Here is a 25245-nt window from a genome sequence, read left to right as displayed (position 1 = left end):
TAATAGTAGGATTTAGAGATACAATTACAGAATAATTAGACTCATTGCTGTATTGCTAAGAAGAAAGCAGACCTCCTATGTGCATTCTAGTCTTTAAAGTTACTAACAGCAGCAGTTGTTCATTTCCATTTTACACCAGTACTTCACAAGGTAGACAGTGTTTCTGTGGGGCTGCCAGTTTCTGTAGGTTTCATTTTTACATTTTAAGTAGATAATACTTTTACCTTTCTCCCTGGCAAAACTTTCAGGTCCAAGAACAGCATCCCTAAGTCCCTACATTGACTTGCTAGGCTTTCACCATCCTGTTGACTCTGTGCTCTGTCACTTCCTCTATGTGTCACAGATCACCTTTCCTGAGGGAGAAACTCCTGCTTCTTGCAGACCCTTCATGCTTCGCCTCCTCATTTCTTAGGCAACACATCTGCACTCCTCGGGTGTGGAACCCATTAATTCCTGCTGTGCTTTCTGTCCTTGACACTTGTGTCTTGATCTATTGATAACTCACCAACTGTTTGACTTTATTTCTCAAGTTTAGTGCCTCTCCCACAAAGAGATGGCTCTAGGGAAACAGACATTATTGTCATCATTATTAGTTGTCATCTGCCACTGGAAATGCAGTTCACAGCCACTAGGATGCTAGTGATCAGAAGAAAGATTTTACAGTAAGAATTTGTGGGATTTTTTAATTACCATTTTTATTTATTCCTTGATAGTTTTATGCAATATATTCTGAACTCCTTCCCAGCTCCACCAAGACCCTTCCCCAACTTAGGACAAGGTCTACATTATATATGGAACTGCAAAAAAAGCTGACTGAAAAGAGAATTGGGAACTTGTTTTGTTTTGTTTTTTAATAATAGGAACTCTGGGCTTTCTTTTAAAGACTATGGAAGAGTTTATGTACACATTGTCAGGTACAGTATGTCATCTGTGAATTATAGAAAACCTTGACAGGGCTACAGAGTAGAAAAAATGACCACATCTTTATTTTAGCTACACTGCCTTGACTATAAGAAAGATTACTTACCCAAAGCCATTAGAAGGCATTCGGGTAGGTATTGGCAATACACAGGTATTGGCTTTACTTGACGTTCCTAAAGGAGCCTCTGTGGAAATGCCTGTTTGGGGAACTTTCAGGAAAGGTGATCTGTGACACAGAGAGGAAGTGACAGAGCACAGAGTCAACAGGATGGTGAAAAAACTGGCAAATCAATGTAGGAACTTAGGGATGCTGTTCTTGGACCTGAAAGTTTTGCCAGGGAGAAAGGTAAAAGTATTATCTACTTAAAATGTAAAAATGAAACCTACAGAAAAAGCAGTGCTATTTAGCAACCACTATGGAAATAATTCTCTCTCTTTCCTTCTTTGTGTGTGAGTGTGTGCGTGTGTTACAGATAGTCATACCAAACAAAGGTCCTTAGGAAGACCAGTCAGGCTGTATCCTGGAGCCCCATCTTTGTAAACAGTCATAGTGCTGGGTACCAGGAGACCCTGATCAGCTCTTTGCTGGGTTATGACAGTTGAGGTGACATTCAGGTAAAACTTTTGAATGGCAGAGACCCAGCATTGTTTCAGTCTTGCTGCCAACAGGAATCCAGAGGGCATGTTTGTGAAACATGTATGTTGCTTATGCTTCAATATTACGGGGAGTCAGAAGGAAAAGTTTTTGTAACAGTAAAAACTTAAGGAAAGGAAGAAAAAACAGTGCAATAATAATAGGCTTACTAGGACTGGATATCTGAAGTTGCCAGTCTGTAAGCCTTTCAGATTTTAAGTGTCTTTGTTAAGGTGTGTTTCTCCTTTCAGCTTCCAGAAATGCTGCATGGAGATGGTGACCATGAGGAGCATGGCTTCTGTCCAGTTGGGCAGTTCATTCTTCAGAATTTAGGACTGCTGTTTGGATTCGCCATCATGCTGGTTATCGCCCTCTATGAAGACAAAATTGTGTTTGACATCCAGTTCTGACCATTCCCAGTATCTCTGTTGATTGCGAGAATGCTCGTGCAGCTTGCCTCTGTTCCTTGTACTGTATGCACATCGCTCAGAGAATCCAGTGGCCTGCACTATTCACAGGTTCTGTAGATTTGAGCCTAACCACGAAAGACTGGTGCTCAGCACTGTTTTCTCTGCATGAATGGGTCTTTTAAAAGTTTGCGATAAAGTCAGAACATGGGACTCCGTGTACCAATATTGATAGAAGTTTAAGAGAATCATATAAAACACTAGTCTTTTTATTAGTAGAAACTTCTGTTGCTATGCAGAAATAGAAATTAAACCAAAAAAATCATTTAAACTTTAAAAATATTTTAAATGGACATTGAGCAGACATTTTTGCGTGTGTGCTATGAATGATTTTAGTGCCCTCTATTCAGCTAAATACATACATATGGGATTAATAGGGATCAACTTGACGCAACTTTGAAACTGCATAAAGTTGATTTTAGGAACTAGAGGGAAGCCAAGGCTGCACTAGGGTATGGATTTAGCATTGGGGAAAGCCCTTATTCTTGAATCTAGAGTTACTATTTTTGTATATATTTGCATAGTGTTCAAACTTGCAGCCTAAACTACTGAGATTTGTGATTGTATGTTTGTGTGAACTTCAGTTTAATGAAAGATTCATAATGGTTCTCTGCATACTGTACTTGGTGTTGGATTTTTCTTTTTAACTTTGTTTTTATGGGGGAGGGTGAGTCAGAGGATGTAGTCAGATACTTTTTTCTTAACATTACTACTCTAGAAAAATATCAAAGAAGCGGCATTCCATTTCCCTAGTACTAACTAGGTTAATTGGAAATTTTAAGTTCTGGGTGTTCATGTTATTTTACCAGTTTGGCATTTGGAACTGGGAGCACATGCTGTGGCTGGTAGTAAAATCCAAGTTTGCCATGCCTATAGTCTGTATATAAAATGTCAGCTAAATGGTTACTGCACTGGTACCATAGCTACTTTGCTACCAAGTATATGACTAAGCCAAAATCACTTCTATCATTTTGTGCCAAGATACACTGCTGGTGCCTGATATGGAGCGGTCAGTGTTTGGGTGCCTGCTCTTATACCACTGGGGCAGTGATGTGTGAGAAGTCTAAGTCACATTTCGTCTGATTGTGACTCATAACTTGTAGACTAGTCATGTGCATACAACTGTTTACATCCCATGCCACCCACTCTTTGCTTATGCAGGCAGATGTCTGAACCGCGTGCAGCTAGCTCTATTTTAACTGCTTGGCAGCCAGGATATTCCTTGGGAAAAACCACATAAGAGCCAAACCCTGGCCCTTCCATTTTAAATATTTTTATTTAGTCCCTTCTCTGGTTCTTTTCCTCTTACTCTGATTTTCCTTTTAAGACAAAAAACAAAAATTTGAGGGCAGCACATACGACCAGTTGTCAGAGGATAATCTCCAATGTTTCTCTGTTATGTTATAAGCAAGGGTTATTCAGCCTTACAGCAGTTGTCTCTTTCTCAGCCCTCCTTGCAGTAAGTGGTTTTGTACACAAGTTTTCAGCACTGGGCATGCCTATGACAGTCATTACTTCACCTCATTGCTTGGCCCTTTGAGCAACCTTGCTAAAAGGTGCTGGTGTGCTCAGTGCTGTCAACTTCAAGTGACTCGGATATTTTGCTTTCAAAACCAAGATACACTTATCCTTCATTTTTGAGTTTGATTTCCAAGGAGGGTTGTGCTTTCCAGCATTACATCTCCTTCATTTCAAACAACTGCTGGAATATACTCTCACTCTAAAATGCTTCACAAAGCTGTTATGCCTACAATATACAAAGTTTTATATTCTCAAACAAATGGTATTATCTTTATTTGCTAGATTTTCTTAGTCATTTCAGGGGGCTTTAACAGTTGCTGCTAGTATTTTGATAGTGTTCCACCAGTATTTAGTTTTTACATCATTCTAGTGTATAGTTTCAGGTCTCACTAGACAATCCTAATTCCACTACATTTCTGTTTGGCTCCAACATTCCACTTAGCTTGACTAGCCTAATTTTAACATGCTTGTTGGAGGTCACCAATATTACTTGTATGATGCTGTCACCATGTGACATCCATAAAGATTTTGGTGTATACCACATTGCATTCAATCAGCTGTGATTGTGCTTAGAAATACTATAGTAACTAGATGCAGTGTGAACCTTTTCCATTAACAGTAAGTCAGTGGCTTCAATGTGATTATGGTCCTGCAAGGTGATACTTGCTAAAATATCTAAACATTTTTGTTGTTGTGACTGAATCATTTTTTTTTTTAAATTTATAAAGCTGGAAGTGATGAAATGCTTTTTTTCATTGTCAACAGTGGTGTGTCATTTTATATATGTTCCTAATGCTTACGGAACTCTCCCAAAATAAAATTATTCAGAAAGAAAATGTGTAGTGTGTTTTCATTGTCTGTCTCAGAACACTGAATCTTCATTGGTACTTTAAAGTCATAATTAAGAACATTAAGTTTATTTAAGCCAAAGCAAAATTTAAACGGTAAAATGCAATCTAACAAGAAGTTGCAAGAGATGATGCCACCTTCAGATTATGAGTTTAGTTGACACAGCAATGCCACACCCCGTCCAATCCAGTGTTCCTTGGGGTGGTCAGAGGGAAGAATCATGGCAATCACGAAATTTGTGGAGTGGCCAGTGGTGGAGAGTGTGCCCCTCCTCTCGCTTGTCTTATACAGTGGAGCAACGTAACTTGGTCGTTTGGGTATGTCTGACTTTTTGCATGGCTTTAGCCACATCTGGAAGAAAGCACAAACACCTCTTTAAGTCAGAGCCATTAAATGGCATGTACTTTAGCTACTGTGATAGTTCCAGAGTAAGGTTATATCTAAAACCTATGCCCTACATAGATTGCATTTTTTGTCAACAGTGAAATGGTTGTTCGAATATAAAGATGCCTAACTATCTCAGAACCAGTATACAAAGAGAAAACAGCTTGCCTCTGTTAGAATCATACTGCCCACTCCCGTATGCTTTCGATATTATTTGGTTTAATTGGACTAGCCTTGGAAATATTACCATTTTTACTCTTTTTCTACAAAGAAAGTATTCTTAGTGAACTTAATTATAACCCATCTTAGTAGTGGTTTCTTAACAGGTTGTATGCAAAATGTTTTTACAGTAAACAGTTATGTTATAAAATACTGCATGTGCCATAATAAACAGTTATTTTACTTGAATCACCTCCCCATTGTGGATGGATAGTATGCATATGTGCTGTGTTTAACAGCCATGAGCCAGGCAAGGGGATTCAATAGAGGCACCTAGCAATTTACCTGCTCCTCTACAAGAACTAAACCAAGTCTGTAGAGTTGAATGACTTTGGGAAACACTGGAATTCAGTTATCAGGATACAAAACCATTGTAAAATCCAGACCTGGGACAGCAGCAAGGCAAGAGAAGCTGCCCACCTGCCACCCAGTTTCATTGCTTTGGGAGGGGCTCACTTCCAGCAAATGTCCCGTACGTACACTGTGAAGTTACCAGGTACTTCCAAGTGTATAGCCTAAGAGGTAAGGCCTGCCTGAATTCAGTCCATATAGGTTGGCTTCACCCCTCCAGCAGATCTCTAAGGTACTATAGTCAGTAGTCACCCTAAGAAGAGGCCTGACTGACTGGATTGTTCTAAGGGTCAAACACCTTCACACAGTCTTATCTCAAACCTTGCAGCCATTCTCTACCATTCTGGCTTAGCAGGAGATGTTCTCTACAGGCTGAGATTACTACTACGTGGTGATAAACAGGTGCAATGTAGAGGGAGCCAAAGGTGCCCTTCACAAGAACCTGGGTATAAAGGAGCCTGCCTGTGATAGGATCCCTGATGTCACATGATACCTCAAAGCAAGGGTGAGAAATATTCCACCGCCTCCAGCCTATATTGTGTTTGCCAAACCACACCCCTCTGGCTGTAGCCCTGCCCCAGAGGCATTGTCCTGGCAAGTCTCAACAAACAAGTCAGTGCTACAATGACAGTTCAAATGAAATGGAGAGAATAACGTACGTACAGCAGCCCTCAGTGTACACAGCCAAAAGTATAGCTAAGAACTGTCAGACACATATCCCTGCTGTCCTTCCGGAGAGAGCCCTGGGAGAGGGGTTTTGCCTGATCTTGGCCATGACCCACTGAATTACTGATGCTGTTGCCATTACACATTGTATCTATTACATATATACATAATAGTATATTACATATTACTGTTGCTAGAACAATCTGGAAGAAAAACTTCAGGAGCCACAGAAATACTTCATCTGTCCCCAGGAATGCACAGGTAGGGGCCTACCTGTAGTAGTAGATAGCTACTGGGTAGACATACCCAAAGTAGTAGCAAAAAATAAACTACCCCACTGAACCTGTCCTGGGCCCCTGCATCAGTTGCCTCACACTTACCTGGTCACACACTGCTCACAAGGAAAGGTGAGTACTACAGGGGGTGGGAGGAATTTTGACTCCTGTTGCTCCCTGTGAAGCAACTGTACTTGTAGAGTGTCTAATCAAGAGTGCTTAGACCCTTCACTGTTGTTGAGCAGCCAAGACTAGCGCCCATTCAAAAAGCAGCCAGTATCAACAGTACCTGAGAAGCCCCACCAGCATTCCCGTTATCAGAGGAACTATATAGGGAGTACTCTGCTACCTATTTCATTATTGCCAAACTGTTAGTGTCCCTCTCATGGGTAATCCATAGACAGATGGTCTGCCTCTCTTGAAAGTATGTGCTCTGCCAAAACTTAATAACTACAGTCAAAGAAGCTACAAGGACATTGTAACATTGTACTGCAATACACATCGGAAAGTGAATTCAGCATAAAATAGTGAACTAACACCTTGATACACATCTTTAAAAGGAAGTCATATTCTAAGAAGTCTATCCCATATAAGAAAGAATCCACTTCACTAGATGCACAGATTTCAACATATACACAAGAAATTTCAAATATTTAAAAATAATAATCTAAAAAATAACTCCCTATTGACAGATTCCAAAGATACTGAGGTTGATGAAATGCCTGATAGATTCTAAAGAATGGTTGTGGGAAAGCTTAGTGATATGTCTGGGGCTAGGGGTGGGGTTTAAGAGAGTTGGTACAGTGTTTTCTTAGCATGCACAAAGCCCTGGGTTCAGTTCTCAATACTACACAAAGCCAGGCATGGTGGCAATAGACCTGTAACTCTAACATTTGGACGATGGAGGTAGGATGCTCAGGAATTCAAGGTCACCCTCAGCATGAAGTTCAAGTTCAGCTTGTGCTGTATGGAACCCTGTATCACACAAAGAAAATCTCATTGACAAATGAGATTCAAGAACACACACACACACTCACACACACACACAAATTGGGAAGACAATACAGATATAAATGAGGAATTATCAAACACAGAAAGAAAGATTGCTGTGAGTTCAAGGCCAGCCTGGGCTACACAGTAAGAGTCTCTCTTAAAAGTCAAAGAAAATGTAGGTGCAAGTCTCCAAATCAGACTAGCTTAAGCAGTTATATTCAGTATATTGATTCTTGGGCTGGTGAGATGTCATCTGTTAAGAGTCCTGACTGTTCTTCCGGAGGTCATGAGTTCAAATCCCAGCAACCACATGGTTGCTCACAACCATCCATAATGAGAAAAAAAAAAAAACCAAAAAAACCAAAAAACAAACAAACCTATGGGCCAGAGCGAGCAGGGTCCCAGAGCGAGTGGGAGAAAGGGAAGAGAGAAAAATGGGAAAAAAAAGAAAAAGAAAAAAAGACATTATGACAGAATGAAAAGACTACAGATCTTTGTAGCACTAGTAAAAGATCAAATGTCTGCATAATTGACATACTTGAAGGAAAAAAAGACTAAAGACAGAGAAAAATCTGTTCCATAGAATAAGAGCAGATGTGTGTATAGATGGGAGGTCTTAGATTCCAACATTACACATTACAGTCAACATGCAAAGGTACAGTACAAAGTAGGTACGGGGACAGGGCATGTGTTATGCATGCCCAGAGGTGTCAAAGGATGTGAGACATCTTCCTCTATCATGTTCTACCTTGGCTTTTGAAACAAAATCTGTCATTTGACTTTGAAGCTCAGTGATGGCTGGCCAGCAAGCTCTAGGATCTGTCTGTCTCCATCTCCTAACATGGTTGCAGGTGTGTGCTGTGCCTTTGGCTTTCCATATGTGAACTTGGGTTTTCTTGCTATCACAGCTTACCCATGAAGCCATCTCACCTCCCAGAGATAGTTTTAAAACTTTCAAGAGGGAAAGCACCAAATCACACTGAAGGGAAGCCCTGGTGGTTACCTACAAGTTCTCAGCAGAAACCGTACATACCAGGACGTGGGATAACATATTTGAGTTTGGAAAGAAAATGATTGCAACTCAAGCTACCTATATCCAGCAAAGCTGTCCTGTAGAATTATCAGAACACAGTCCAAGGATGGAGTCCTGTAAGAAGAATTCTGAGGGCTTGTGAAAAAAAACTTCAAGGAAATAAGACAAAAATTGTTATTTGTTTATATGCCTCTACGGGTAAACATGTTTTTGCCATGTGGGTCTTGCCCTTGTGATTGTAAACTTTACTAGTGTGACTCTTCTTAACCCTCAGAGTATAAATTGTCTGATGCTCTGAATAAAGTTGGCTGTTGCATAAGATTTTAGCCCACCTCATTTATCAGCTCCATTCTCCCTGGTTCCACTACCACTAGAGCAGTAAACAAGAATGAAGATCTTCCAAAAAGATCTTCCAAGATAAATATAAACTAAAACCATTTATAACCACAAAACCAACCTTACTAAAGATGCTTTTAAGAGAACTCCATATCCAGAAGTAAACAAACAGAGACTATTATCATGAGCACATAAAGTATAAGTTCCACAGGAAGAGTAGTACACTGCAAGAAAGCTAAAACAACAAAGTTATCGATACAATCAAACCACAGAGATAAATATAAATTAAGCAACATGAATTAATCAATGCTCTAAACAGAAGAAAACAGAAACCATGACAGGCATACCATACCTTTCATAACTTGGAATGACCATGGCCATAATTCTTCAGTTAATTGATACAAATTTTTAGATAGATTAAAAGGCAGACCCAAAGTACACTGCCCACAAGAAACTCAGCTCAACCACAAAGACACACAGACTGGAATGAAAGAGTGGAACATGATATCCCAAACAAATGGAATCCAAACCCAAGAATGAGTAGTTACATATAACAAAGTAGACTTTAAGTCTAAGAAAATAAGAAGAGAAAAAGATCACTGCATAACAGTCAATGAATCAATTCATCAAGAAGATAAATATACATGTGATATCAATTATCAATTTTATAAAACAATGTTTCTAGATAAAAATGGAGAATGGGCTCCAATATAACAATAGCAGGGGATGTCAGTACCTCATGCCCACCAATGAATAGTCATCCAAATGATGCATCTACATAGAAAGATCAAAGTTAATCCACATGGTAGGTAAATGGATTCTTTACTTACAGTACAGTGCACCCAAACACTCTAGAAATATGAGAGGCCACATGATGTCCATTTGTGTAGTGTTACTACTCAGCTTTTTTGCTCCCATCTAAGTTAGTGCACAGCAATCAATTATGTCATCACCTTACCTGTACTGGCTAGTTTTGTGTCAACTTGACACAGTTGGAGTTATCACAGAGAAAGGAGCTTCAGTTGAGGAAATGCTTCCATGAGATCCAACTGTAAGGCATTTTTTTCAATTAGTGATCAAGGGGAAAAGGCCTCTTGTGGGTGGGACCATCTCTGGGCTGGTCCCACCCACAAGGGTTCTATAAGAGAGCAGGCTGATCAAGACAGGGGAAGCAAGCCAGTAAAGAACATCCCTCCATGGCCTCTTCATCAGCTCCTGCTTCCTGACCTGTTTGAGTTCCAGTCCTGGCTTCCTTTGGTGATGAACAGCAATGTGGAAGAGTAAGCTAAATAAACCCTTTCCTCCCCAACCTGCTTCTTGGTCATGATGTTTGTGCAGGAATAGGAACCCTGACTAAGACAAATTGGTACTGGGAGTGGGGTATTCCTGTGACAACCTGCCCATGTTTTGGGGAGGATTGTGAAAGGACTTTGGAATTTTGGGCCAGAAGATCCATTCGGTGTTAAGAACTCTGTGGGATGTTGTTTAGGAGCTTGGAAGATAATGTTGAGAAGAGTGCAGAAGATGGAGCCCTGGCTTGCAAAATTTCAGAGGGAAAATTAAAGACTCATTTCAGGCCCATTGCTATTTAGGATTGTGAAGATTCTGTGGTTCTGGTTAGCTGGGGTTGAAGAATCAGCTGTGATTAAGAAGATTCCAGAACTACTAAAGTGAAAACTCTTCCTTACTGGGACTATTGATGCTGGTTAGCTGGAGCTAAGAAATTAGTAGTGATTAAGAAGAGACCAGCATCATTGAGGTGTCATCATCTGGGAAGTGTTTTCTGAGAGCACAGAGGCTGTGTTCCAGAGATAGCCAAGGTTGTACCTTGTGCTGTGGCTGGACTTGGTAATGTGTAAGAGTCACCCAGGTGGTACTGGTTTTGAAGGCATGAAGGGGTTATGCAGAGCAGCTGAGGCTTGGCACTGTGAGAGGCCATGGAAGGCCATTGGTGAAGGTGCAGCCTCAGTTGGAATTGACGGCCCCAACTGAAGGGGTCATGTAAAAGAGTTGAGGCTTGGCACTATGAAGAGAGTCTATGAGAGGCTATTGTTGAAGCCAAGTTACAGTGGAAGACAGCAGAATTTTGGAGATGCCAATACCATGAGATGACCACCAAGAACAGAAGCAGCAGTGGAGTACAGGCAGCTGGAGCCTAGAAGACAAGCTGTGTGCTACAAAGGACAGGGCTGGAGAAGTGACCAGCCTCCTCCTTTTGAGGAGCCCAGAAGATAGTGAGTTGGATACAAGACATTGGAAAGTTGGAGTTTAATTTTTGCTTTTGATTGTGATTGTGCCCTGATATTTTTCCCTCTTGAAGGAAGTATTTTATTGGAGTCCACAGTTAAGAGACTTGAGTTTTTAAAACACGTTGAATTTTAAAACATATTAGATCTTTTAATGGGATTGAACTTTTAATATGTAAAGACTGTGGGACTTTTAAAGCTATTTAGATCTTGAGGATAAATAAGAAACTAAGTGTTGAGACTTACTAGTGATGTGTTTGTGTATCAAGTTGACAAGGGGTCAATTATACTGGCTAGTTTTGTGTCAACCTGACACAGCTGGAGTTATCACAGAGAAAGGAGCTTCAGTTGAGGAAATGCCTCCATGAGATTCAACTGTAAGGCATTTTCTCAATTAGTGATCAAGGGGGAAAGGCCTCTTGTGGGTGGGACCATCTCTGGGCTGGTCTCACCCACAAGGGTTCTATAAGAGAGCAGACTGAGCAAGCCAGGGGAAGCAAGCCAGTAAAGAACATCCCTCCATGGCCTCTTCATCAGCTCCTGCTTCCTGACCTGTTTGAGTTCCAGTCCTGACTTCCTTTGGTGAACAGGACATTGCTGATGAACAGCAATGTGGAAGAGTAAGCTGAATAAACCCTTTACTCCCCAACTTGCTTCTTGGTCATGATGTTTGTGCAGGAATGGGAACCCTGACTAAGACACTTACCCCTGTTCCCCCTAGCTTTTAATTACACCTTGGTCTTTGTTCTTTCATTTCCTCTTTATGTTTCTTTTCTATTTTAAAGTCCTTGATGATTTAATACACTGTATACTGAGTTTGGTATTTATGCCCCTCCACTCCCTTCCAGTGCCCATTCTCGTCTCTCTGCACTTTCCTCTGGTGAAGCTTTTCTTTCCCCTGTTTCCCCTAGCTTTTAATTACACCTTGGTCTTTGTTCTTTCATTTCCGCTTTATGTTTCTTTTCTATTTTAAAGTCCTTGATGATTTAATACACTGTATACTGAGTTTGGTATTTATGCCCGTCCACTCCCTTCCAGTGCCCATTCTCGTCTCTCTGCACTTTCCTCTGGTGAAGCTTTTCTTTCCCCTGTTTCCCCTAGCTTTTAATTACACCTTGGTCTTTGTTCTTTCATTTCCTCTTTATGTTTCTTTTCTATTTTAAAGTCCTTGATGATTTAATACACTGTATACTGAGTTTGGTATTTATGCCCCTCCACTCCCTTCCAGTGCCCCTTCTCATCTCTCTGTACTTTCCTCTGGTGAAGCCTTTCTTTCCAACCAGCCCCTCCTCCTATATGCTCATACTTTTCAACACACTGAGTTTGTGGTTGCTTATATGAGCACGAGTAGGAAATCACTTACTGAGAAAGGGGCAACTTATCAGTGGCTACACCACTGAAAAGAAAGACTCTCCCTGAGCCATTTATTGCTGTCTCAAGTACCTGAGCCCAAGTGATCAGAAATTCTAACTTAAAATTTTTCTTCACTTTTGTATATTGTTAGGGAATGCTTTCTTCTCTCTTCTTTTCATGTGTGTTATATATTTGTCCAATAATTATTCACATATGTGTGGGTACACATGAATGTACAGGGACACATGTGTCTCTGTGTGTGTTTATGCCTGAGGTTAATGTCTGGAATCTCAATTACAATTTCAGTTTATTTTCTTAGATGGGATCTGTCAATCAAACACAGAGTTCACTGATATACTGGTGTTAATTCTTCATGGAACTAGAATCATCCTATTCCTGTGGGAGCCCACATTACCCAGAATAACCAATGAAACCTGAAGCAAAAGCATTAAGTCTGAAGTCTCCCAATTCACATAGGGAGGAATGCTCCAAAAGCACGCTAAGGAAAGCATCATGGTGTTTACATATGGATGGCACAGCTCATGAAAACAGAATGGAAAACCCATAGAGGTACCCATTCCTGTGCTGCCAACTAACCTGACCAAAGCATCAAACTGTATCTCAAAGAAAGATAGCTTCTTTAGAAAGACCATTTTCTTTTTTCCTTTTTCTTTATTATTATTTTTTTATTAGATATTTTCTTTATATACATTTCAAATTTCAAATGTTATCCCGAAAGTTCCCCATACCCTCCCCACACCCACTCCCCTACCCACCCACTCCCACTTCTTGCCCTGGCATTCCCCTGTACTGAGGCACATAAAGTTTGCAAGACCAATGGGCCTCTCTTCCCAGTGATGGCCGACCAGTCCATCTTTTGATACATATGCAGCTAGAGACACGAGCTCTGGGGGGTACTGGTTAGTTCATATTGTTGTTCCCCCTATAGGGTTGCTCACCCCTTTAGCTCTTTGGGTACTTTCTCTAGCTCCTCCATTGGGAGCCCTGTGATCCATTCAATAGCTGACTGTGAGCATACAGTTCTGTGTTTGCTAGGCACCGGCATAGCCTCACAAGAGACAGCTATATCAGGGTCCCTTCAGCAAAATCTTGCTAGTGTATGCAATGGAGTCAGCATTTGGAGGCTGATTATGGGATGGATCCCTGGGTATGGCAGTCTCTAGATGGTCCATCCTTTTGTCTCAGCTCCAAACTTTGTCTCTGTAATTCCTTCCATGGGTGTTTTGTTCCCAATTCTAAGAAGGGGCAAAGTGTCCACACTTTGGTCTTCATTCTTCTTGAGTTTCATGTGTTTTGCATATTGTATCTTATATCTTGGGTATTCTAAGTAGAAAGACCATTTTCTTAACATAAGTTAGTGCAGTCTCTATAAAATAGTAGAGGTTTCACAAAAGAAGTAAAATAGACTGATTATGGGATGGATCCCCGGGTATGGCAGGGGATCCATCCCTTAATCAGCCTCCAAACGCTGACACCATTGCATACACTAGCAAGATTTTGCTGAAAGGACCCTGATATAGCTGTCTCTTGTGAGGCTATGCAGGCGCCTGGCAAATACAGAAGCAGATGCTCACAGTCAGCTATTGGATGGAACACAGGGCCCCCAATGGAGGAGTTAGAGAAAGTACCCAAAAAGCTAACGGGGTCTGCAACCCTATAGGTGAAACAGCAATATGAACTACCCAATACCCCCGCCCCCGAGCTCGTGTCTCTAGCTGCATATGTATCAGAAGATGGCCTAGTCGGCCATCATTGAGAACAGAGGCCCCTTAGTCTTGCAAACTTTATATGCCTCAGTATGGGGAAACGCCAGGGCCAAGAAGTGGGAGTGGGTGGGTAGGGGAGTGGGGGTGTGTGTCTGGGGGACTTTTGGGATAGCATTTGAAATGTAAATGAAGAAAATACCTAAATAAAAAAATAAATAAAAAAAAAGAAGTAAAATAGGGCTACCATATGATCCAGCTAGACCACTACTCTTAGGTATATATCCAAAGTAAATGAAGTCGACATGAAAAAAAATTGAATACCTAAGTTTGTTGCAACAGTATGTTGATAGGTGATTGATAGACATGCATACATATATGTATGTATGGTTGTATGTATATACATACATATATAGATGCCATAAAGAATAACACAATCATTCACATCAAAGTATTTGCTTGAACCAGAGAATATCAAGTTAAATGAAGTCAGCCAGATGTGGTCAGAGAAAGAGAGAGAGAGAGAGAGAGAGAGAGAGAGAGAGAGAGAGAGAGAGAGAGAGAGAGAGAGAGAGAGAGAGAGAGAGAGAGAGAGAGAGAGAGAGAGAGAGAGAGAAACAGACAGACAGACAGACACTGGTGTATACTCTATCATATGTAGAAGCTTAAGAAACAGAAAGGAAACTGAAAGACAGACAGTAGAAGAGTTGAGTAGAGATCAAGATCAGAGAGAGTGCCACTGGGAAAGGGAACCAGAGTAGAAGAGAAGCAGATGGACATGTCAAAGTACAATGTATAGATGTATGGACATATCACAGTGAATCCTATTGTCTGCATGATGTGTGCTATTGATTACAATTTTCCCCCAGCCAAGTTATTAATGCGGTGTGTAACACATAATTTTCCAACTTAGATAAAAATATAACATAGTTTCATTCCTCTTTTAGCTACAATTCACCACATTCTTTTTAGTCATTTAAGCAAGTTTCTAGAATATTACCCATGTAATTTATTGTAGAATATGGCCAGTCTTTAGAACAAGATTTAAAAGCCAGCTGGCCATTGACTTATGAAGGCAAAGAGCAAACTAAAACCATAAGCATCTTTTAGGGTTTGACCAAATTAATTTATCTCATAGTAATGAGTAGTCCTTTAGGGTTCTTAGGTCAAAACACAACCACATGAAGGAGCCAGTACTAAGATCCTGGGGTATCCATTCCTTCCAGGTCACTGTAGGACCCTTGTTATGGGGGATGGACAAGCTGTAGCTTAACAGTAACATAATTCTCAAAAACACTTTCAACTTAAACTTAAATGAACAATGCACTTCACTTTAAGCAAGGAATGGATTTCACTCATAAGAATTTCTATTCCTCATTGACTTCTTTGTTGAAGAAGAATTATCCCTTTGTAGATGTACTCCCGCCTTCTGTTCCCTGCAAGCTAATTGAGGATGTCCTCAGAAAGGAAAGGAATTGGAACCCAGCCAGCTCCTGAAATGGCAAATGTTTGTTTCACTTTTGGGGTCTCCTATCCTAACCCTTCTCTGCCCAGAGCATCATGGTATGTAGAAAAGAGGATCTTCCTAGGTTTGGACTAGCCCCTCCCTTTATGGCTGCCATGATGAGTTTTCACCTGTCTTTAAACTTCTCGCAGAATTCTATAATCCATGTGACTCTAATAGTCTTTGTTTTATCATACCATCCTGGATGTGCCCTTCATATTATATATAAATATACTTTGTCATGATGTAGTTACACACAGAAACAATTATATGGCATTGCTCCTCACCATTCATTAATTCTTTATTTCATGAAACGTCAAAATTAATTCCTCATTCTATAATCAACCCTGGCACTGTGTTTACAGTCATTAACTAACATGGAATTTGAGTTGTCTTTATCCCACCACCACATGTCTATTGCTGGACCATGGGAAATCCTGCTTCCTTATTTTCAGCTCTTGTAACTATAAACAACTGTACTCTTCATGGTCTATTTTGTGCTCAGTTGTTAACATTCCTTGCTTTGTTGGCATTCCATTGTTTAAAGTAACTTACAGGCCAAAGGCTGCAGCACAGTCCAATGTTACTATGTGCAAGAAGGCCGAGGGATGAGCTTAATCCAGTGAGAGTCACAGTGCTACTGACTGTGTGATAATGTATACTAAACACGTTTTCTTTAAACAGAAACAGTACAACGGTATGTATCAATCAACTAACAGAAATGCAGATACCACAGAATCTAAATTCAGAAGCCCATTAAGAGCAAATATATGCAGTAGTGCAGCATAGGGAACAGCTTTATAGAGCAAAGTTACCATGAACAACAAGAACAGACTGGATGTGCATATATCCATATCCGCGCACATGTGCATGTAACCCTTCATAAATACTAACCACGGGGACTGTGTCATACAGAACTTTAGGATGTGATTCTGCAAGTTTCTTGGTCTTCCTGTTCCAGGAAGCTCCATCCAAAAACAATCCATGAATGTAAACACCTAAATAACAAAGAAAGAAGTTAGCATTCAAAGATGGTAGGTGACTGAGCCCTGCATCTGAGATTCCTGTCTGGGGAGAGCAGGCCAACATAGTGCCAGCCATAGCTTCTCAGCTTCTCTCCCTCTCTACCTCCCTTTCCACACTCCGTACAGTAAATTACTGAGTCCTCCTAGATGTAACTAGCAATTCAGATAATAAGAACTGTGGGTAATACACCTGGAATCACCGACACTAAACAATAAACTGCTAGTGGCTTCTTCAATTCCCTGTGACATTTAGTTATCAATTTACTTATTTATCTGTGGAGACAAGGTTTCAAGTGAGCCAGATAGTCTGTAAGCTCTCAATACCCCTGTCTCAGATTCCTAAGCGCTAGTGTTTCATGTCTTTCAACACACTGGACACCACTTCGCTCTCAGTAAACAGGGCAAGCCTGACTTGTAAGGCCAGTGAAATGGAAGCAGACACACATTAAAGTATATAAAAGGAGAATGGTGGAGGTTGGGGGAAACTCAGATGGCGTCTGTGACCCCCCTCTCCAGAGGTCCCATTGAGAAAGGAATTTCTTTAGGAAAATCCTAACTTTCTCATTTTTGTTCAAGTAATTGATAAAGTAAGATGGAATAAGCATTTTTTGGCAAAAAAATGTACAATTATGTTTGTGTGCATATAATATAAACTTAATTTAACAAACATCTGTCCTTAATGATATTACTCTGGGTGGACACACTGATATTTAGTAAAGTGGTTTACTTGGCTAAAGGCCACTCAGCTAAGCTCATTACTGAGCAATTTTGGTGCACCAAGTCATCTGTACTAATCATTCGATAAATCCTGTTTCATGTGCTGCTCTACCACTCTCAAGATAATGCTGGAGTTTTAGTGCCTGAAAACCTGTTTCCTGAGGTAACAGGTGGATGCAGACTGGTAAAAAGGAAAACAAAGAAGTCTGTCTAATCTCTATGCTCGGTGCATGCAATTACACAGGTTGAGTATGGGAAATTGACTACTTTAAAAACTTTATGCAATGCTTTCATAACTTCAACATTTTAGCTGGGTCTAAAAATTGTATAGAGTCATCACTTCCACTAGGATGTCAACCAACGGGAATGCTGATATTTTCCTATGTCAGAAGGACACTGAGAAAAGTTAGGAGGGATAAAGTCTTGAATACAGAAGTAACCATAGTTTCATCAAGACACTTTTAATGAGAATGAATTGTTTCAAACTTCTTCATAAAGTCTTGAGCATGGTAGTCTGGGAAGGAAACAGTTGTGCATGTGGCCAGAGGGCCTGCTCCTAATGCTACTGTGAAGCATCTGGGGAGGTGTTTAGCCTCCCTGAGCCCAAGTGTCTGCCTCTATGTAATAAAGACTGTGGTGCCTGTTACTATGAGGATTAGACATAAAGGACTGGGCACAGATATGTAAGAGAACACTACCACCCTGTGCTTCAGGCTCTTCTCTAGACTTTCCTCTACTCAAAGCTCTTTAGCTCCCTTCCTGTATACTTTGTTTGGAATAGATATTTACCCTTCTTGACATGTTCCTCAATCAAGCTAGCTATGTTGGATTTCATGAGAACAGGCGCTCAGATAGTTTTCTATGGTAGCAACCTATGTCAAGAAGGGATTTTAAAGGTGTACATAATAAAGGAAATAATAAATGAAACAAGGTAGCCTAGAGTTGTTAAGCTTGAGATTCAGTAGTGTGCACATCCCAAATGCATTGATAACAGAGACTCTGAATGAATGCTCAGCGAATGATGCCATCTGCTGTTGGGGAAAGTACAATTAGTTGTAACATGGCCTGTGTCCCAGAGTCTCTGCCTCCCTGTGTGCTTTTTGTCTCTAAATATATTTCTACAGCTAAGTATAGGTATTAAGGTGGTGTGAAATCTTGAGCTAGCTTCCATAAACCTGTAGTGAGTTTCAGTTCTGTCGTGCATTTCCACTACAGCAGTTGAGGTCTAGGTGCTGCTAGAGACTGAGTAGGGAAGAATGAAGTCAGGCCAGATGACCATTTTGCATTTGTATTGTCACAGAAAAGAGACAACCAAAGGAAACACGTGACTCACTGTTGAGTGGACTAATGTTGCCAACTTCATAAGAAGACGGGATGAGAACAGGAAGGCAAGATAAGTGGTAGTGGTGGTGGTGGTGGTGGTGAAGGAGGAGGAGGATGAGGATGAGGAGGTGGAGGAAAAAGTCATAGGATTCTGGCTGGCAGCTGGTGGTTATTTACTGAAATAAATTATAAGTTCTACATATCTAGAGAAACTAACGTAGAGATGGCATGTTGGCAGTTCTGGATAGAGCCTTCTCGGTCACAGAGGAAGCATCTAACAAGGAGGTGTTCAAAGATATAAAAATGGATGAGTTCACCTAGGGAGAGGATGAATACAGTGAACAGAGATTGTTCAAGGACTTTGTCCTTGGAGACTCCAATAGCTGAAGAATAAGCCAACAAGAGCATAAATCTGAAAAATAAGGAAATAAAAAACCCAAACCATGAGATAATGTCGTCAAGACAAAGGGAGGAAACTGTGTCTAGGAAGATAAACACATCAAGAGAAATTGCCAAAAAGTTAAGATGAAGGCCAGAGGAGATCCATCAACAGGGAAACTGTCACTAACTCTGATGAGAAAGGCTTCTATGGGGTGGTGAGGATGCAAGGTAGAAAGAAAATAGCTGAGAACTCAGCTTGCTTGTAAAGACAGTCTTCTGAGATATTGTGCAATTAGGAAGCAGGGATACAGGACAGCAGTGGATATCAAGATGACAGAAAAGTTCATTGATTGCTTCTAAGATGTGAGATGCCAGAGCATGCTGTGTGTGGCTAGGGATTGTCCATTTCTGAGTTCAAAGATTCTGCAAAGAGGAGGTACCATTAAAGTAACAAAGCTGTAGAGGAGGAAAGAAAGGTAGTCTGGATTCCCAAGGGGTGAATCTGTGCATAGGCCCCCAGATTTGGTGGTGCTAGCAACTGTCTTCTTAGCTCCTACTTTCACAAGGATGAGGTAAGAGAGGAAGACATGCGGTGCCAAGAGCACAGTGGTCATTTAGGCAACTTTCCCAGGGACACAGCTGGATAGCTTCATTTCACCAAAGTCTTGAGTTGTGTGACACCCAGTTGATAATTGCCACAATAAGGTAAGGCAATGATCAGACTCTGGTGTGTCTCTCACTTGGACATAAACTGGTAGAAGAAGCAAGAGCCTAAGCTGTTGCTTCATCATCTTCAATGCCTACCAGGGTGGGCCAGTGATAGCTAAGGTAGGAGAGCTGCCTGTGACATGGTATATATTAACAGTCACCGAAAGACAGATGCCATTCATTCAAAGTCATCACTCTTCTGGTAAACTTTAGTACATTTTAGCTTTTTTTGCTTTAAAAGAAAGAAAAGTAATGTTTATTTAAAGTAGTAACCTTGTCTACTGCATTTACAATTTATTTACACTGCCTTTGTTTATGTTTATTGTATTTTATTTTCTTTATGTACATGAGCACATGGGTGCATGCCAAGGCACATGTGGAGGTCAGAGAAGAGCTTGTGGGGATTCAGTTCTCTTTTTCCACCACGAGGATCCTAGGAATAGAAGTTAAGTTCTCAGCTTGGCAGAAAGTCTCCTTTTTCATGGAATCATCTTGCTGGCTCCCACTAAATTTAAAATAAAACATTGCAGATACTACAAAGTATTTAAAATACAACCCATCAGGAACCGGAATGTTTCTTTATAACCACCCGCCTAATCCTCAAGCATTTCTAGGGCCTCAATTTGCAGGCAAGAGCGACTGTTGCTTAAGCCTAGAATTATGTTCAGATGCCAGCATCCATGCAAAAAGCTGGGCATGGCTCCTGTGTACACCCAATAACTTTAGCACTGTGGTGCGTGGAGGCAAGAAGATCCCTAGGGTTCAGTGAGAAATCTGTCTCAAAGAAATAAGGCAGAGAATGAAAATAGGACATCCATCATCCTCTGGTCTCCAGAGGTATTTTCACACAGATATGTTCGTATACCACAATCTCACATACCATCCTCCTCTCTCTGTCTCTGTCTCTTTCTCTGTCTCTGTCTCTGTCTCTGTATGTTTCTGTGTGTGTGTGTTTCCCTGTCTCTCTCTCTTTCACACACACATTATTAATAGCTGTAAGTATTAGAGTAAAATATATAACAGTACAGGATACAGATATCAGGGATTTGAGAAGGAATGGTCTTTAAGGAGATTCTTTCCTCCTGGTTGCCTAAGGTCAACACAAGGTCATAGATGATTAGTCTGTGTACTACTAATTTGACATATGATAATTCTTTTAACTAACTACACATGATTTCTAATTTACTCAGTTTTGGAGGTTCAGAGAAGTGTACCTTTTATCCAAATTCATCTACTCATATTCTTCTCTATTTGCTTAATGCTGTGTTTCAGGGTATTATGTACATGATTGCTTTTTGACAGCTAAGAAGATAAACAAAAGTGCTCTGCTTTTGTCCAGTGAACAGACAGGACCCAGCCCACTCTGCTGCTGCACTTACCATCCTCTGGCGCATTTTTATATTCCTTGTCATCCATCACTTCATAGTCAAACGCAAGAAGATCAATTGGAATTGTGAATTTTCTTGCATAGTTCTGCTGCGCACCAGTCAGGAAAGCTTGTGTGAAGAAGAAGCCAGAAAGCCAGAAGACTGGAGGGGGACCAACCTCATACCATTGCTATAGTGGATCCAGACAAAAATGATATAGCAATAGTTACAAATTTCCAATGCAATATCAATGAACTGTATCTCCAAACATGATAATTACTTTTTTATTTTTTTTTTTGGTTTTTCGAGCCAGGGTTTCTCTGTGTAGCCCTGGCTGTCCTGGCACTCACTTTGTAGACCAGGCTGGCCTCAAACTCGATTATTACTTTTAAAGCAAACTAGCAAATGAGATTCAAAGAACATCAAGGCCACACATCAAATTTGAAAATAGTATTTGGTTCTGACTCAGCATTTTCTCTGTTACACTAGTTTGGGAATTACAATGCATGAAATACATGAAATATAGATGTCTGTTTTATACACATCCAGTGGTTTCTCCAGAAATCCTACATATCACTGTGAACATACTACAAACTCGTTGTTTGAAAGCAATGTTAGATCTCCAAAAAGTCTGGTCACATGGTAATATTCACACTATTTTTTCTAATTAATTAGCCATTACTACCAAGTAGAATATTTTCTTGGAAGTTTTTCTTCCTACTTTACTAAAATATCATGGATTCCAAAATACTATTACAGAAGCACTATACTGTCAAGAACACAAAAATGCAGGGTGGTGAATGCCTATGGCATTTAGAAATTTGATGACCCTTTAATTCTGTATTTATTTCATATGTTTTGATGATGAGCTGTTGAATAACAAGTGACCAAATAGCAAAATATAGAAGCCTTTCTGAAGAAATGAATTAAAATCCTCTATTCAAGAAAGCTCACAGTTCAACTTTAGTTTCCAAGAGCCATCATGGTCCTTTAGTATCTGACTCTGGTGGTACATCAGAGAAACTGTACTATGAAAGGGGAGTGGCTCATCTTATTCCTACAGGAAATTCCTCAATGTTTTTGTTTTGTTTGTTTAAAGATTATACCTGGCCTGAAATTCACTGTATAGCCCAGATAGTAACATAGGTTAGTCTTTAATTTGACAGTGATCTTCCTGCCTCAGGTGGTAAGATTTCACATATGAGCTACCATGTCACACTTCCCCATAGGTTCATGCAATATACACAGTATCTATGTAATTAATTGCTTTTTCTGTATAATGTCAATTGGCAGATGACCAGGAGCGAGGATTCTACTCACTCAACATACCCAAGAAAAATAACCATTGAGGTAGGTCATTGCTGTTTTGGACTGAGATGGTTTATGGGCAGTGAAAAAAGAGTTCCTCTCTTTAGAAGCTTGTCTGGCTTTCTAAGATGCTCTGCTACTGGATTCTACTTAATGCTATTGAGAGTCAACATGCTAGAAGTTTCTCTCTCCAAAGGCTGTCATTTACTTGAATGTCAAACTTCACAAAATTTCCTACTTAAGATGCAGAATATAGAATATGTTCTGTCTATATATCTAATTCACACACACACACACACACACACACACACACACACATATATATATATATGAATGATATGTTATTGAATAGAGGCCATTTGCATCTTGAATACATAGGACTGTGCAGTGCCATTCCCTGCATACTCAGCATTCTGATGAGGAAAGTGAAGCCAGAGGTAGTTAGTTAGCAGTGTGCATATGGATAAAATCACCTGCAGGAATTTTAGTCTTTCGAGGAAGTCATTCACATAGCTGCCGAGTGGCTTCAGGCTGGGGTAAGATTTACCCATCCACATTGCTGGGATTTTGACATTCAGGATGCTGCTTACCACTTCCTCCAGCTCTGTAGACATCACGACAAGTCCCTGAAACACAACAGAAAACTCGACAGATGGTGAACATTGTCTTTGTTAACAAAAGGAAGGTTTGTTTGAATTTGTGAGGAAGGCATAGAGCTTTTCAAACCTTCCTTAGAAAAATAGTAATGGTTTCTCTAGCCAAATTTTAGTGGAAAATCTTAACCAATACATGTATTTAGTAGCTACTGGATCACAGTCTACTTTTCATTCAACTTGCCTGCTCATTAAAGGCAAGTTAGTATAGGTCTTCTAGCCTAGCTTCTTAAAGTCACAGTGACAGATATAAAACTAGAAAGCATATCATGAAGTACTCTAGAAACTCAAAGCTGTCTGAAATTCAACCTGAGTCCAGTTGCCCTTGTTATGCTTTGAATAGCCCCTTGTGTGGATGCTGAAGCCCAGAGGCTCTTCAAATTCTTGCCTTAGTAAACTTAACGAGAACTGAAAAGAATCAGTCAGAGAGAGAGAGAGAGAGAGAGATAACATTTTTTTTGTTACCAGTAAAGTTTAATTTTCAAATTAATATGTATGATCTTGAATTTGGACATTTTGTCATTTTGGTAAAAATAAATAAATAAATAAATAAATAAATAGAACTAACTTGAAGGTTTTAGAGTAAATTCACTGGACTAAACAACCATATTTCATTTGCCTCTTTGATGTCTTCCCCATAACCCCCGAAAGAGCAGAGATTCAGGACTCTGCCTTTTTTAAGGCATAAGCCCAGAAAGTCAGAAACGGAGAAAGGAGTCATGACCACAGAGCATGGGAGATCAAAAGCAACCCCTAATAGCCAATACATTGTTTGGGGTTTTGCAGTACTTTAACTCAAACCTAAGGTTTAAATATGCTAAGCAAGTGCTATGCAACTCTATATGTCCTCCACCACTCTAGATGATTCTAAAAGTCAGAGAAGATAGCTATGCTAAAAGAAAAGAAATTTAAAACCTAGTTTACAAGTAAATTCTTAGGGGTCTTCTTCAAGGTTGCATACCCTCAGCCTTGAATGTAACCTGGAAATCCCAACAAATAAATAACAACAACAATAATAATAACAAAACAAAAAGCAAATGCCAACTAGTCCCAAAATGGGGATAGCATGTGTAGTTGAGGTCATTTGTCACATTGGAACCAAACGCTGATGCTTGGTAGCAGAGACCCTCCCTCCCCCAGGCCTCTTTTTCCTTTTAGTTTCCCCAATACTTGAAGCAAGTTTTGATCTTCTAGGCAAGAAGTAGAAAGAGCTACATCAAGGAGATGTAGCTCCAGCCAAGGGCACACTGCAGTGAGACCATTGTCAACCATCATAGTGCCACCACACTGTTCTCTGCACATGTCCTATTCCCAATGGAGAGCTGACAATTACACACATTATAAACATGCCACAGGAGGCTCCCAACAATGGTCTTCAACTCAGCACTCAGTTTTTAAATACAAAAAGGGTTATAGATATATATTCCTTGTGTCATTTTGGTAACTTCTCCTGTTAACTCATTGAGATAAACTATTCATGATACAGACCTCAGACCTATTGTGCTTTCCTGACCACCCACTACAAGTAAAGATTTCCTTACCTACATTTTTAAAAAAATATTTCAGATTTGGGGATTTTTGTACATATCTAATAAGATGTTATAGATAAGGCTCAAGTCTAAACAAAATACTATTTATATTCAATATATGCCTTATATAATAGCTGAGATACTTTTACATAACTTTTTCAGTGTTCCTACATTTTGACTGTAAGGGCTAATATGTAATTTCCCATGTGTAGGGCCACATTTGCAGTTGTAGGACTTGGAAGTTTGGAACACTTCAGATCAGATAGTCTCAATCTAGAAGAACAGTAGCTTAAGAGTCTTGTTCTTTTTCCCATTTTCTTGGTCATTTCTGTTGAATCTTCAAAATAATGACTGTGACTTTTAGTACTTCTAAAAATTAGATATTTATCTTGTATTTCACTAAATTCATGTAGTTTTTGCTTTTCAGATAGATAGATAGATAGATAGAAGGATAGATAGATAGATAGATGTGTTCTGTTGTTGGTTCATCATGATTTAATGGAAATTATGTTCAATTTTTCCATATTTGTTTTTAAATTTAAGATATAATTTCTCCCTTCTCTTTCCTCTCTCAAAACCCTCCTATACATCCCTCCTAACTCTTTCAAATTCACAGCCTCATTTTTATTATATGTGGTTACAAGTACATCCTTATATTTATATACATATATATTAATAAAAACAGAATGTCTGCATGATGTTACTTGTGTGTGTGATTTTAGGGTAACCATTTGGTATTGAATAACAAATTGATGAGC

General features: G+C 39.9%; 2 protein-coding genes across 8 annotated transcripts in view; one reads left to right on the top strand and one right to left on the bottom strand.

The window, feature by feature from the left end:
* Window positions 1-4326, top strand: part of Slc39a10 (solute carrier family 39 member 10) — a 116710-nt gene extending 112384 nt beyond the window's left edge. For 6 of the 7 annotated variants that reach the window (XM_029476662.2, XM_029476659.2, XM_029476657.2 and 3 more), the window contains one exon: window positions 1807-4326. In XM_029476662.2, coding sequence (XP_029332522.1) covers window positions 1807-1965 — 159 coding nt within the window. In that variant the 3' untranslated portion in view covers window positions 1966-4326. The remainder of the gene's footprint in view (window positions 1-1806) is intronic. The other variant, XM_021161589.3, reaches the window with a different exon arrangement.
* Window positions 4327-4472: 146 nt separating this feature from the next.
* LOC110288938 (dynein axonemal heavy chain 7-like) overlaps window positions 4473-25245 on the bottom strand; it is a 326234-nt gene continuing 305461 nt past the window's right edge. The window contains exons 62-65 of the mRNA XM_085837019.1: window positions 22779-22931; window positions 21010-21187; window positions 16371-16474; window positions 4473-4743 (exon numbers count right to left, since the gene is read on the bottom strand). Of these exons, the coding sequence (XP_085693145.1) occupies window positions 4537-4743; window positions 16371-16474; window positions 21010-21187; window positions 22779-22931 (642 nt within the window). The 3' untranslated portion in view covers window positions 4473-4536. The remainder of the gene's footprint in view (window positions 4744-16370; window positions 16475-21009; window positions 21188-22778; window positions 22932-25245) is intronic.

This window comes from Mus caroli, unplaced genomic scaffold (genome assembly GCF_978045245.1).
Source record: "Mus caroli unplaced genomic scaffold, Mus_caroli_1 scaffold_1, whole genome shotgun sequence".
In the NCBI taxonomy this organism is placed as follows: domain Eukaryota; kingdom Metazoa; phylum Chordata; class Mammalia; order Rodentia; family Muridae; genus Mus; species Mus caroli.
This window is presented reverse-complemented; position numbering and strand designations above follow the sequence as displayed.